The 15,661-nt window shown below is 35.6% G+C and overlaps 1 protein-coding gene across 4 annotated transcripts in view; it reads left to right on the top strand.

Annotated features, from left to right (window-relative positions):
- Positions 1–2,772: 2,772 nt before the first annotated feature.
- The window catches only part of LOC134531970 (protein takeout-like), a 31,857-nt gene continuing 18,968 nt past the window's right edge, over positions 2,773–15,661 (top strand). The window contains exons 1-3 of one of the 4 annotated variants that reach the window (XM_063368074.1): positions 2,774–2,899; positions 8,081–8,170; positions 11,840–11,963. In XM_063368074.1, coding sequence (XP_063224144.1) covers positions 11,897–11,963 — 67 coding nt within the window. In that variant the 5' untranslated portion in view covers positions 2,774–2,899; positions 8,081–8,170; positions 11,840–11,896. Of the gene's footprint in view, positions 2,900–5,973; positions 8,171–11,839; positions 11,964–15,661 lie in introns of those variants that run through there. The other 3 variants (XM_063368073.1, XM_063368072.1, XM_063368071.1) reach the window with 3 other exon arrangements.

Here is a 15,661-nt window from a genome sequence, read left to right as displayed (position 1 = left end):
ATTGTATAAAAAAACCAAAACATAATAATTGTTTTAAGTCATAGCTAAGTGTATGAACATATCATAAATAGTTCATTTGTACAATTGGTTTTAAAATAATGTTTTTTTCTTCTGTATAAACTTTGTGTATGCTTATTCATGCAGCTTAGAACACACGGCAACTTTTGAGCCAATTTAAAATTAAATTGTTTTTAAATATCCTGTGCTTTCGTTTCCATACAAAAATTTAAACAAAAAATTCCTAACAAACTTTAATTTTGGCACAGACAGCTAAACGAAAATTCTTGCATCCCTTCACAACATTTTTTTTGCGTTTGTAAATTTAGTAATGGCATGAATTTTACAAGTTAGTCATGATTAAAGAAATGAATAATCATCATCCTTAAATAAATCAACCCGTTAAGAAAGGTACATTTCCAAGAACAGTGAGACCATTTTTCACGTGTTTCGCACTCGCGAGGCACATTTTCTCACAGTTGAGTGCAAGTACGACTGTGTAGTTTAGCAACATACGGTCTCCTGTTGTTTTCCACAACTGCCACGTGAGTGTTGACAGGTTTGCCCACCTTTTAGGGGTTATAAAACACCTCGGTTTCTAAGTTTCTCCAATATTATTGTCAGTATGAACATAATTTCTGGAGATTTTATTTGTTAAACATTTTTTTTACTCCTTAATATTATTTCCAGTAGTGTGAGTTTCAAATACGATATTTATTTTCCGTGGTCGTTGCATCGAAATCGTCAAACTGACGTTCAAAACAACACATTTGTATTTGGTGCATTATGTTTGCACATAAGTGAAAGAAGCAAAAAGGCTCCGTAAACTTTCAAGACCTTTTTATTTATGACCTTTAATACAATTAATAAGGTTACCAATGTTAATTTTACGTTTTACATTGTAATGATTTTTTTTTAAATTTTTTCATACAGTTCTAAAGTCAATAATCTCAATGAATAACATTTGATCTTCTAATTTTTATGCAGGTAATATAACTTTTTTATATGAAAATGTTAGTATCGTTATTTCAATAGCAAGAATTAAATACAATTTGGTAATGTTTTCTTTTTTCTGAAATTTCATTAATTAAAATTAATTTAAAATTGATTATGTTAAACTTTATGTTTCCTTTGTTCTTTGACTTTTTTGTCATTGTTTTATCATATATTATCTTTGTGTTGTTTTTTTTACTGTCTCTGTGTACTATTATGTGTTAATAATGTATTATTTTATTTAATATTTGTTAAATGCCCACTTATTAAAGGTCATGACTGTTAGCCGGTACTCAAAAAATAGTAAGAATAATAATCATTTAAAAATCTGTTTAAACCTTGTGTCTTGCGTATTACAACTTTAATAATTGATTACTTAAAATACATATATTTAAATTTTTTACTTTTTGTTAAATTTTTCATTGAATTTAGTTTATTGACGTTAGTGAGTGCTGATTCGTATTTTCGCAGCTGCTGTTTCCACTATATGTAGCCTATTTGTAGTATTAAAACATTTATATCACATTAAGCTGTCATCTTTTGAAAGTATTTCGCGCTTTTGATGAATATCAGCGGAGGGTATTAAGGGTGACATAAGCTGAAACATCAAATGCCTAATAGCCTCTATGCGCACGCGCACAGCTGGCGTTGCCCTAAGTATGACTTTACCTGACTTGTAAATTGTTAAACCCGAATATTAGTGACTAATATAAGAAAATATACAGTTATGTTGCCTAACCGTATAGTGTTTGGTTCTGTAAAAAGAATTATACCTAAGCGTTATTTAGTACGTAAAATCTTTTCAGCGATTTAAACACAAAATCTAGGAGCTCCAAACTTAACACGTTTCTCGAACTTTGTTTGCAATAGGATTTATCCAAATTGTATTGAACAGTTTGTAAATGAAGATTTTCTAAGGCATCTCTGGATACAATGACGGCCGTACGTAAAATGAGCATAAGAGTTTTATACACGGTTTAAGGTTTCTGAGTTAGTGCGCAAAACCTACAGAATAATGACTCGACTAGACAGTTTCTGGCGCGAAACCAATAAAAATGTTTCTGTCCACTGAACGGAAGGTAGGTACTAATTTTCCTTTAAATGACATTCGGTCCTGGTGCCTATTGGTCAAATGCCTGGTGAAAGAGCTAAGACATTTTTTCTGTGACATAAAATTTCTGGTTGTCGTTCAAAATACTTTTGGTCAATTGAACTTTCTGTTGGATGAATTTTGGGTCTAGTGCCTGTCAGTTTAGTGTCTGGCGGTCAACAGTCTATTGCCAGAGGTAAGATATTTTTTCATTGAGATACATTTTCAGGTTTTCTGTCAAATGAATTTTTCGGTATAATGACTTTCTGTCTTGTGACTTTTTATATGGTGCAAGTCGGTCTACCACCTGTTGCCAGAGAGACCAAAATTTCGGATTTTCGGTCAAAGTACAGGTCAAATGACGGCAGGTAAACTTTTTGGTTAAATGACTTCCTGTATAGTGCCTGTCAGTCCAGTGCCTGCCTGTAAGTGAAATGCCTGTCGGTGTTATTGCCTGATGGTTTAATGAGTTTCAGTCCTCTGCGGTGGCCCCTCACACAAAAAAAAAAAACAAGTTTTAAAATTCGTCTCCGTTGTAGGCTCGAGTATTGAGGCAACTTTGCGGAAGGGAAAAAAATAAAGACCATGCTGTTTCATTTCCTCGAGAGAAAAAAATATAACACTCGTTGCACCGAACCAATTACGTAAACGTCAGCTGGCAAAGTCACCGAAGGCTATTGTGGCTGCTGCAGCAACGCGTCCAATCACGAGAAGAGGGGTTTGCCTTGGCGAGCAAGCAACTTGGACGGTGCGTGCTAACGGCTCTACAGCGCTGAGGAGGCGACAACAGGACAACAGGAACAACATCCGCACAACACCGTACGTGACTCTTAAAGCTAGTTCATAGCTTTGCTGCGCATGCATGTGCCGAGGGAAACATTTCTTGTAGTTATTTTTTTTTAAATAGTTCTCATTTAAATAATCGTTCTGTTAAGTTCTAAACAAATGGAATAAATTAACATAAACTTTAATTAGGTCTAAGTACAGAAAAAAAGATTTATATAGCTAAAAGTGTAAGAAATATTAAAATAATAACCATGGAAAAATTTAAAATGTTATGTTTCAAAAGAGTCTTTGACTAGTTATATATACTTTTAAAATAATAAGTTAGTAAAAAATTATAAACTGATGATGAATAGGTATTTGATAATATTTTTGTTTTTATTGTATGAACTAATTGGAGTAGAAGCACTTTTCCCGATGTTTGCTTTCATGTTGTTTTCCAATAGTTGATGTTAATGACGATATTTTGTTATGATTTCAAAGGGAGATATCTACTCATATCAGTCTCTTCTTCCCTTCCAAGAACCCGTACGCATCTGCTTGCGCTATAACCTGTGCAAATACAATTTTCTCTGCAGTATAAGAAAAAACTATCAATGGTCTATGTATCCTTCTGCAAATTTTTCTTTGTAAACAGTATTTGTAAAAAAACTTTATTAAGTGGTCAGTATTCGTAAATGTACGTGATGCCTTGCATTAGACAGTTGGGTAATAAGTACTATTGCCACTACTTTTGAGGGCTATTTAATTAGACAAAAATTACATTTGTAGCTTTTTAGGTGGAGAAATACAGTGGCTATTTGGACTGGTAATTTTATTTTCTTGTAAGCGTACGAACGCTACGTCCTAAAGAACGTTGAGATGTGATGTAGTGCGCTGTCCAACGGGAAGCCTAAGATGTACATCAAGTTCTGTCCCTGCCCGAACACGCCCAAATATTCACCTTCGGCCAACCTCGGGATTTGTTTTATTTTTGCGCAGGAAAAATGAATTCAAATATTAAAAGTGGTCGGTTAGGTTAGCTACATTTAAACACCTTAAAACACTATGGACGGTTAGTTAGGTTAGTATAGATACATTAAAATAAACAGAGAAATATAAATATATATAAATAAACCCGAGGTTGGCCGAAGGTGAATATTCGGGCGTGTTCGGGCAGGGACAGAACTTGATGTACATCTTAGGCTTCCCCTGTCCGACCCGGGTTTCTACCAAGCATTAACATTTCCCAACGACCGTGACAGAAAATGGTACTATATCTAAAGGAAAAGTACTAGCCTGTAATTTTATGTTGTTTTACACTGTGGAGACACTTTTGCGATATTGACCTGCTCTTATAAATTATTCAAAATGTAAAGCCACAGAACCCACAACAGATATTATAAGAAAAAAATGACTAAACCCTACTCTACTGTTTGTTGTAAACTTCTCTGATTTTGAGGCCTCCGTGTGCTTTCTCGAAGACAACAGATGTCAGAACTATAATTCTTATATGTGACACTTTTACTGATTTACTATGCATTTTTAATGTTCAAAACAATAGTCCTACTGTAATATGAATTAAAGTAATTATTCATAAAACTGTCCAATAATTAATATTATGTTAATACTTTTATAAACCTCTAATTCATAAAAAAAAAGGAATTAAGAATTTTATAACAGCATGCTAAATCAGTGTGTTCTGAAACCATAAAATTAGGAACTGATATATATTTATTAATTTTTTGTAAACCTAGTTCATATATTCAAATGAGTTTGTTGCTGCTGTTGAAAAAATAGAAAGCACAGAAGGGTTAAGACTGACGTTTTAAAAATAAACATTTGCTCTTCTAAAGAGTTTTGAATTAATATATATGTATAAGTATATATATATATACACATATATACATATATATATATATATCTGACTAGGTGTGTGGATAAACGTACTAAATCACTAAAAACTACCTGCTCCAGTAAGAAGGTAGGTACGGGCAGTGAAGAAAGACACTGTGGCATTTAGTTTAACCCAAAGCGTACAGATGTCACTAGCGTTTCAGACGTTACAGTTCGTGATTCCGCTTGCAGATGACAGCACAGAAGAAACCAACTCGAAGGAAAATATTATATAGAAAAAGGAGAGTACCCAGAATTCAATTTCTTGAGATGAAAATGGGGTATATAGAGCTTATTTGACTGCTGTTTGTGTTCAAATTAATTCCTTTTGTTGGTGGGAATGTTAGAAATTTTTTTGAGATAATCATAGAATTTCGAAGAAAGGGTATTATATCCCCCCCCCATTTTTATTAACACCTTGTTAAGAATCTAATGTAATCCAACATTAACCCCCTCCCCTAAAAAAACTACCCCTAAAAACAGCTCGTTTAAGCTTTAATCAGAATTTATTACCAGAAAGAGTAATAATTATTATATACCGTAGTAATTATAAGAATATTTATAAAGCTTATTGTTTAAATTTTTATACGTGTAGGTAGTAGGTAAAACATTTCTTAATCAATGTACCAGGAGTATAATTTTTTTAATGAAAACTTAATAAAACTACCTATAATAAAATACAAAAATTCAATGTATTAAATGGCAACAACACAAGATTTTTTAAATAAAACCTTAAGGATGTTCATAATTCATTATAAAAAAGAAAGAATATAATAAAGGCTATTTCTGTTATTTCCTAAACATTTTATTTTCTTTTGTTGGAGTGAAATCTTAAATGATATAATGCACTGTAACGAGATTTTGACTTAAGAATTGTCAATTCGTTACTTTCGTAAAGCGTGTAGTTGTACGTTTTAATATGTTTTTAAAGGTCTCTTTTTTCACATAGTTGATTAATGTTAAAACTGTTAAATATATATTTACTCCGCTTCAGAGGCTAAATATAATTTAGTTTACTAACAACGCCTACACCTCTCGAATTAATTAATTGTAATTAAACGATTGGTTTGTACGTAATTAACCACTAAAGGTTTTCACTAAAATAATAATAAAAATTATTAAGTAATCTATCCAACTAACTAAAAATAAAAATGTTTACTTAAAAACCTCACAGCCAATTCATATGTTAAAAATTTTAACACACATGCCACGCCATTTTTTAAGAAGTTTAGAAATCATTGTGATGAGGTCCATTTTTTATGTTGCAGTTTTGTGTATTTTTTCTCGTTATTATAACTTAATTTTAAAAACAAAATTCTGACTTAATCATAAGTTTTGTAAACAATAATGCTATCTCTTCTCCAGAATATATACATTTTTTACAAAAATATTCCTGTACAAACACGGCTTCTATTAAATAGGCCATTAGATTAAAGTTTCCTTAAAATAACCGGTCAACAGCTCATGGGTGAACAAATAATTGTCACGAATTAAATAGAAGTACGTTTTTAAAAAGCAACTGGCTTCTCATGTGTGTTTTTCATTCAATTAAAATAAAAGTTAATTATTTTTTCCGATTGTGTTTAAAATTATGATCACTTTGCAAACAGGTTATACGCTCAAAATATTGAATCATCAGCCAAGATAGAAGTGAATTTATATTAAGAAAATCAATATTTACCTAAGCTTAAGACTTATTTTAATTATTTGCGAAATCATTTGCGAATTTCCATGAACTATTATTATTTTATATTATTCTGAATGGTGCTTGCAATAAAGAAGATGGATTCAAGATGTAGTTTTGGACATACGCCATTGCTGATCAGCAAAAGGCGTAAGTCCAAAAATACATCACGAATTATATTATTTTATAGCTAACCATTCAAGTATCATCATGAAAATAACTATTAAATATTCATATAAAAATATTTAATTTTTAAATTTTATGTGTAAACATACACAACTGCTTGTTGAAATACATTCACATTCAGCATGTATTTTACCCAGGAAATTAATTTTTTTTCTCTCAAAAAATCTTCAAATTATTACAAAGTATCTCAGATGAAACGTTGCACAGAGTCAAGGAGGAGCTTAGGGCGTCAATTAACTCGTCGCCTCTACTGGCAAGGTAGTGAGCGAGTGTGCAGTCTTGTTGTGCAGATGTGTGACTTCAGGTGTTGTCGCTATACTTTGACTTTTATACATTTTCAAATTTTTGTTGAGACTATCTGAAAATGTTTATTCAATAGTAAAATGAAACTTAGTTAAAATACCTGACGTTAGGCATATATATGTATTAATACTTAATTTAAAAAAATATTATTTTTTAAAACAACGGAAATGTCAACATTGGTATGTCCTTTCAGATTTTGCTCAAAATTCCCAGTAAACTCACAATAATGTTCCCTGAATGTCAGTCACAAGAAAGAAAGACGCCAAAGAGTTTTTTTTTTCAGGGAACTAAGTGAATCTTTGCACACATTATATCAACACCTATCTAACCTTTTTTGAATGTTTCGCTTTGTAATGGAACATCAACATAGTATTTAGGAGTCAAGAATGTTGACGTGCATAAAATAAAAAAAAGAAAGAAGTTCCTAGGCTTATGGACATTGCCTACCGTCACGTCTCAGCAACACTGCAATGGTTTTCCTTGACGGTTGAACGCTGCATTGTTCAAAGCATCCGAAGGTAAACGCATGCAAATAGCGAGTCTACGTTGTCGCGCTAACCAAAGACTTGAGAGAACGTGTTGAGCAAACAAAAAAAGGCTCTTTTCGCACTTGAGAGCCGATAAAACGTGAATGCACAACTGCATGAGAACGCATCGTAAAATAATACTTTTTTATTTTCTTTCTTCCCACTCATCCGACCGTGAGTTCTCTGGATTGTTTGTGTTTTAAAAGTCCGTGGTCAACCGTGCAAGGCGAAGAAATGATTTTTTTTTCTTCTTTTTTTCCAACCGGTGTGGGGTGCTTTACGAAATAACCAGCTGACCTCATTCGCGCGGGCCGGCAAAACCAGACTGGACTAGCAGAAAGAGGGAGATGGGACTTCTCCCCTCTCGTCATTTTCCAAGATAAACTCAGATAACATGTTTTTTTTTTAATTTATTAATTTATTGGTCGCCAGCTGAAGAACAGGAGAATATGTCTGCGTCCATTCTTGATGAGTGCAGGTGCATTTTGCGTCGCAATCGTGTGCTAATGGAGTGCAGACACGGCTCTCGCAAAGCAAAGAAAGAGTGAGTTAATAATAAAAAAAGAAAGGCTCCGACCTTTCGCCACGTCCACGGAGCGGCCGGCCTGAAGGCGGTGGTTGTGACACTCGCTCTCCGGGCAGCTAGCGGGACGGATCCAGCGACGCCAGACGCCAGGACGCCTGCCGAGTCGCCGGTAGCAGCTGGACTGCGAGTTGGACTGCGAGTTCGCCGTGAGTTGGAACCCGCCGCAGACCAGGGGCGTAGCCAGGGTGGTGGTGGGGGGTGTGTTTAGGGGTTCAACCCCCCCCCCCCTCCCTTAGCACCAAATGTTTAATTAATTTCTTATTCATCACTCAAACAAATTTCAAATTAAAATTAATGCAATTTTTACCATTACAATATTTAAATTTAAGTACCGAAAACCGCTAAAATAGCACTATTTTACACCTTAAAATCCAAATTTTCCCGGGGAAGGACCCCCGAACCCCCCGCTTTAATTGGGGAGGGGGGGGGCGGCATGCTTCTTAACACCCCCCATACACAAATCCTGGCTACGCCACTGCCGCAGACATACCTACTTTTCCATTCCTCCGCTCCGGTGCGACGACGGAACATCTTCGCACACTCCTTCGGGCGAACGGAACGCGCGCGGACCAAAAAGACCCGATGGGTTAGTGCCATGAAAATTTCGCGAAAAGATCCCGAGCGTAGCTGGAAGTTTTAAACACTGTAGCATCCGTCTGTTTTTCGCGATCGGGCGAGTTACTTTGAGGTGCGTGTCCATTTGTTACAACCAACCAATCACACCAATTCAGTGTGGTTAGCAAACTCGTCCTTAGTGGTCTCGTGCAAACAAAGGCAACGACTTCTCTCGCAGACGGCCGCCAATCACAAGGAAGAAACCGCTGGTGTGGGTTTACCTTGTTGCAGTCTAGTAGGCGTTCAGATTTTTTCCGCGAAAATTTCCTGCCCCTACCGATGGGTTACCACCGGTCGTCACCGCACACACACACACTCACACACACACACACACACACACGACAGTACGCACACAAACACTTTCCCACGACAACCATCAGTCCACCGTCATTCGGATCCAAAACTCACGCTCGCCAGTCTACTGCGTAGACCGCCCCCACAGACAGCCAAACACGCGGACATTACGCCACAATCTTTCGGGCCACGTTCAGACAAGATGCGTCAACATCTCAGCTCTCGGCACGTTGCGTTTGGCTGGTGGATGCCGCGGAAGTAAAGAAACGGAAATGTGTTACAGATGGTGATGCTATCGATGGCGGATGGCGCGAATCAAAGTTCACACAGCCAACGGGAAATTCCACAGCATTAACTGTTTTAATTGATCTAAACAAGAAATGCAGTTTTTAATAGAACATCCTTGTCGAAAATCAGGTCCAAAGCCGGGATTTAGTTTTTTTCCCCTAAGTATTTTACGCTTTTATAGGAACCGTTTAGTTATATAGAGGGGCATGCAGATTTCGCGAAAAGATATCGAGACTAGATGAAAGTTAAAACACTGTAACACCGTCTGTGTTTCGTGATTGGGTGAGTTACTCCCAGGTACATATCGATTGTTACGAACACCAATCACAGTGATTCCTTGCGGGAGTAAACGCGTTCGTAGTGGCTCGGTCAAATAAGGCAACGACTTCTCTCGCAGACGGCCGCCAATCACAAGGAAGAAACCACAGGTGCGGGTATAACTTGTTGCAGTCCAGTAAGTGTTCAGATCTTTTCGCGAAATATGCATGCCCCTAGTTATATAGTTTGAAATTTCTGTCTGAGAATAGAATGATCCGATAGTCGACGTAGCTGCTGCTCGGGGCAGCGAATCCCAGTGGTGGGTGCGGAAACTGCGCGTGATACGCGTCAAGAAATTCAGTTGGAAACACAATTTTTGTATTTTTATCACGTTCGGCACAATTTTAATGAATTCCTCTTTCAGTTTCGTGTCTCAGTTTCGTATTATAAGTGTATTTGGTACATGAGAACACACGCATTTGCTCCTTACCGAGGTTATTTGTTACACATCTCTGGCGAGAAACATTATTTGCCTCTGCCATTAGTAGTATAAATTGGCACGTCCGAGTCCTGAGTTGATCTTGCTACCTCATTATGCTTATAATAGAAATTTCCTCTACCTGTTACTCAGATCATCTTCTCAGAGCGTTTCTTAACAATTGTTCATGCCCCGAATTTTTTATTAAAAATTGCCGGGATGACATTTCCAAATGGACACATTTTAAGAAAGAAAGTTTTTTATGTCCATTAAACTAAAGAAAACACAAGGCAGTGGTATTTCATGTGTTCAGATTTGATTTTTAACGGCATTAGCAAAAAAATAGCCTGGCAAAGCTGAAATGATATTAGATGTCTTATTAGGGCGTGCAACATAGCAAACTCTTATATCAAAGGCACCTATTCAACATTTATGCCAATTAAGGATAACCTAAGGCTGCATTTTGACAACACTATTTTGGCTTTTGGTCCGATACTAAATCATAGATAATGTCTTACCATGTGCAGATCTGTGTAGGAGAAACGCGCACAGTGAGTTCTTCAGTTATGATTCCAGATTTTTCACGGAGTTGGAGGAAGACAAATTTTTATTTTTATTTTTTATGTAAAACAAACCGTTTGATCGCAATACAGAATAAATTTACAAATGCATGCATGGTATGCATGTTTACTTTTACCACAGCTGTCAGTAAATTTTGCTGCATGTTTCAGTAAATTTAAATTATCAATGAACATGTTAAACTGTTATATTTGCAAAATTATTTTAACTTTTTTATCTTATAGCTGTTAATGGACCATGTGTATTTCTGAGCAATTTAGAATTCTTTGCTTTTGATTTTATCACCAATTGACAAACGTGCACATTAATAAATAAGGGCATATCCCTTACGTAAACTGATGTAAATTATATGATATTTTGTTGGTTTGAATAACCAAATATGCTATATTTACGCAATTCCTTGTTACTAGGAAATTTACTCTGAAAATAATTTTGTACTTAAACAAAGACGTTGGTGTGTACCTACAAGAAAAAATGTTCTAACAAACTCTTGATGTATGGGCAATTTCCTCTATTCGTCCAAATGTGTAATTTAACACGTTATTAATTGGAATGAAATTAGAACATTAGTATTTTTTTGGTACCAAAGCCTGTACACCAATTTAGTTTTCCAAAAACATTTGTGTAAAATTACAACAACTGAACTTCGTGCGCATAATTTTACGATTTTTGACGTGACAACGTCTAATAAATCGATGAACGCTGGCTGCACGCACGAAAAAGTGTCCCGTTACGCTCATTGTACGCTTGCGCCGCATCTATCTCTCTTCCACTCGATTGGAAAAACCATCGATTTGACATTTTCGAGGAACATTAAACTTGAAACACTCCCATTTGTTTCCTACTTTTCCCATCATCATCATCCTATCCTTAACAGAATAACACAGATTGGAAGAAGTTAAATAGCAAACACGTATAAAAGTTAAAAAGTTATAGTTAAAATAATCTGTTCATTAAAGTAATAAACATATTTAGTTAATGAGTGCAAATAAAAGTAAATTTATGAATTAAATTGTAGATTTCATTTCACTCCTTCTTTGTATCCATACAAAATAGTGATACTTCAATAAAAATGATTCAATTTTATTCATAAAAGTATGCAATCATTTCATCAATTTTTTATGACGTCACGTTAAACTATCGTCCGTAAACCGACTTTACAGACAACCAATTTTTTTTTTTTTTTTACGGCGAAGGCTGCGGTGCGGTTCAGCAAGCTGGCTGACCACCGAGCTACCACACGCGGGTTGTGGGGTATCCTTTATCCTTTTACCTTCTCCTCGGTGCTTGTTTGTTTGTCCAGTTTCCTCATCCAGGACGCGTGGCCAGTGACGAGGGTGCGTGCAGCCTGGTGCCCGAGATGGCGGTCAGCTTCGTCCTGCTTCTCGCCGCCACTTGCGTACGATCCGCGCTCTCGGCGCAACTGCGTGAGTTTGAAGCACGCTCGCTCGGAACTCACAACTCTCGCCTCCCGCAAAGGCCACCACCAGATTACAATTTCCCACGGCAGATCACGGCAGAATCCTTTCATTATAACCACGATTAATTTTGTTTCACGTTTTCATTTACAACTTATTTTCCAACGAGAAGTGAAGCTAAATTTAACATCAAGAGAAAGCTGCCACATATTTATTTCCTTTAAAATATTTATATTTTTTGGAATATTTGTATTCGAAATTTTTCACCTGTTACAGAGTGGCTATTGACAGCATTGTTCAATATGTAGTCATATTTGAAACTGGAAGTGTAACTTAAGCCCAATGATTTCGCATTGATAGAGGCAGGGGTGTTTCACGGATTTACTCGGTAGCAAAGTTGAACTGATTGATTACACATGATTACGTCGGCTTTACTTCAATTGGACCCCAGTACTCATGTCACGCCCTGAACTAACTGAGCGGGGTTGTGGCCTGTATGTATTCTCGGGGTACTCCCTATTCACCCGCCTATTCATTCCGCCTCTGCTCCATAACAGTCTCATCTCACCTCACGTATTCTCCAGGCTGGCCGGAACGACAGGATTGTTCCTCGGCTAGGGCAGTCGACTCCAGTGGAACTCAGTCCATGTATACTCTGCCTCAGGAGGGAAACTACAGGTCGATTTTCATTTTCATTCTTCCTCTTCTTCGGGTGAGTTGAGGGTGAGTCGCGGTTATATGAGGGTGATTTTGAGTGAGTTGAGGGTGATTTAGGAGTGAGTTGAGGGTGATTTAGGAGTGAGTTGAGGGTGATTTAGGAGTGAGTTAAGGGTTATTTAAGAGTGAGTTGAGGGTGATTTAGGAGTGAGTTGAGGGTGATTTGGAGTGAGTTGAGGGTGAGTTAAGAATAATTTTAGAGAGTTGAAGGTGATTTGGGGTGAGTTGAAGGTGATTTGAGGTGAGTTGGGGTGAGTTGAGGGTGATTTGATGTGAGTTGGGGTGAGTTGAGGGTATTTGGGGTAAGTTTAGGATGGATTAGGATTGAGTTGAGGGTGCTTTGGAATAAGTTGAGGGTGAATTAAGAGTAAGTTCAGGGTGAGTTAAGAATAAGTTGAAAGTGAGTTGAAGGTGATGTGGGGTAGTTGAGGGTGATTTGAGGCGAGTTGAGTGTGATTTGGGGTAAATTGAGAGTAAAATTTTAGAATTCAACGCAATGAGAGCTCACTATAAAACGGAGAATTAACATGAAGTTAACGCAGGCGCGTTTCGTCCAGAACGTTCAAACGCAAGATATAAGCCTAAAACTTAGCACGTGGTTTATTTTTAAAAGAATGAAAAATAGTTCATATGCCAAAACAAATCCGAAAAGGCCACTTTTGATGTGAAACAAATAGCTTTAACCAATAGTACCTATTTATCTTAATGCTGAAACCAGAAAAAATGGCTACTTTGTTTTTTTCTCACTAAATAATCATTTAACTGACAAGAAAATTGGGTTGGGCACAAAAATCATCGATAATAACCTATTAATTGGTTAGTTTTCTTTATGAGGAACCATGAGCATTGTCTTCATTTTGATGGTGACTGTATGGTTAAGATTATTTGCCAAATTATTCATAACAGACCAAAGGTAAGATATTTGTAAAACCTATGTCATATACCCAAATTATAAAAAAAAAAAGTCATGATATATCGGTGAATGCTGTATGTTACTTTTATTGATGCAGGCTGTGATGTCACAAATTATGGATCAACAAGCTTCACAGCAAATGGATCATGATGAGGTTGATAATGTATCATTCCTAACTCCTTGTTTGTGACGTCATATTTTTTAATACAAACATTTTAATTATACAAATTAATGTGTAACATTTTAGCTCTCGGTACACGGCATTTGATTGGTGTAATTTCGCGAATGCAGCTGTAGTACACGAACGTAAACGTGCTACCATCTGTGGTGGATAGCGCAAACGAAAGTTCTCAAAACCAAAAGGAAATTTTATAGCATTAAATGTTTTATGAATATGAACAAGAAAATGGGCAGTAATTTTAATGAAATATATTTCGAAAATTAGGTTCAAAGCCATGGATTAGTATTTTTTCAATTTATTTTTGCTTTTATCGGAGTCGTTTGATTATATAGTCTAAAATTTCGCACTGCGAGTAGAATGATTCAATAGTTGACGTAGCTGCTTCAGAAGCGAATTCAAGCGGCGGATGTGTGAGTGTACGTGTATATGTACGATTTGCTGCAAGAAAATATATTGGTATATATATTTAAATTGTTTGTGTCTTCGTTAGTTTTTATATAGATATTTAGATTTTTAAATTTTTTAAAATCTGTTATCTTTAACATTAGATAGATTAAAAAAAGGTATTTTTATAATATGCGTATAATATATAGGCTACTTCAGGTAACTCATGTGTATCTTACATTTAAATTTTTTTTATTTTCATATTTGTACTTACTATTTGTTAATTCAGTTTTTATTTTAACGTATTTGTGAAAATTTTTTGGTATGTCTAGGCTATAAAATATATCAGGTTTACTTTGCATGTACCTGGTTAGTAAAGATGTATGTGTTTAAGTGTAAGACAAGCGGTACACCTTAACTTCACCACTTCTAATAAGGCAATAAATAAATAAATATATAAATAGCGTCCAAAAATTTAGTTGAAAACACAGTTTGCGAATGTATATTACATTTGGTATTATTTTAAAGAATTTTTCGTTAAATTTTGTGTCTGAGTTGCGTATTAAAAGCGCATTTGGAACCGGAGAACACATTAATTACCAAGGTTAGATGTTACATACACATTTCTGGCGAGTACCAACTGAAAGACACGTTCAAATGTTATAATTTTTTTTTCAAATCCTTCTAGAAACATTTTCTGCATCCACCATTGTATATCATGTACCACACAATTATTCTTTATTGCCATTCATTTATACAAACAAACTAGTTCATATATTTCGTCTAACTGTTAATTTTTGTTGTTGCATGGCTCGGGTCCGTTTTTTTTTTTCGCTATGGTTTGTTTACGTTTAACTAACCAATCACAAGGCAAGCAAAGAAGATTCGTTTTATTAAGTACTTGCAAAACCTGTTTTGTTTTAGTGGAAATAAACACCTGGATAATGTTCAGAATACAAGAAACCAGTTTCTGAGTAAAACATATTCCAAATTAAGCAGTTTCAAGTGCCATGAAAGAGTGACCATAGCTGCCAAAATATCAGTTTTTAGTGCTACACGACGTTGCATCGTTTTTTGTCACAATATTTGGCACACAAAAATTAAATTTTTAACTATCTTTGTATTTAATGTTATTTCATAAGACTACAAAAGGTTTTTTCAGGTAAACATGTAGTTTTATATATCTCTCAGGAAGGTACAGCAAAAATTACTTTGTTGTTCCAGTAGATTTACAATGAAATATTATTGTAGCTTTTACAGCTTTCCGTATATATTTATTAAATGTAAAAAAAAAGTTTTCCTGTGAGTTTTTAACTACACCACTTGAGATCAACAAGTGGGCGTCGACCGCTGAGTGTCTAATATAGAAGGAAAAAATGTGTTATTGTATTGTAATGCCAGTTTTCTGAGGTATTTTCGAACTTGAGATTATATGTTACTTTAGATTTGATAGGTTGCCAAATATGATTCAGCGCAGTTTCACAATCCAAAAGTTTCACTTGGCACACAGAT

Source organism: Bacillus rossius, chromosome 5, assembly GCF_032445375.1.
Source record: "Bacillus rossius redtenbacheri isolate Brsri chromosome 5, Brsri_v3, whole genome shotgun sequence".
Classification (NCBI taxonomy): Eukaryota; Metazoa; Arthropoda; class Insecta; order Phasmatodea; family Bacillidae; genus Bacillus; species Bacillus rossius.
Note: the sequence above shows the minus strand (reverse complement) of the source record. Positions and strands in the feature narration are given on the sequence as shown.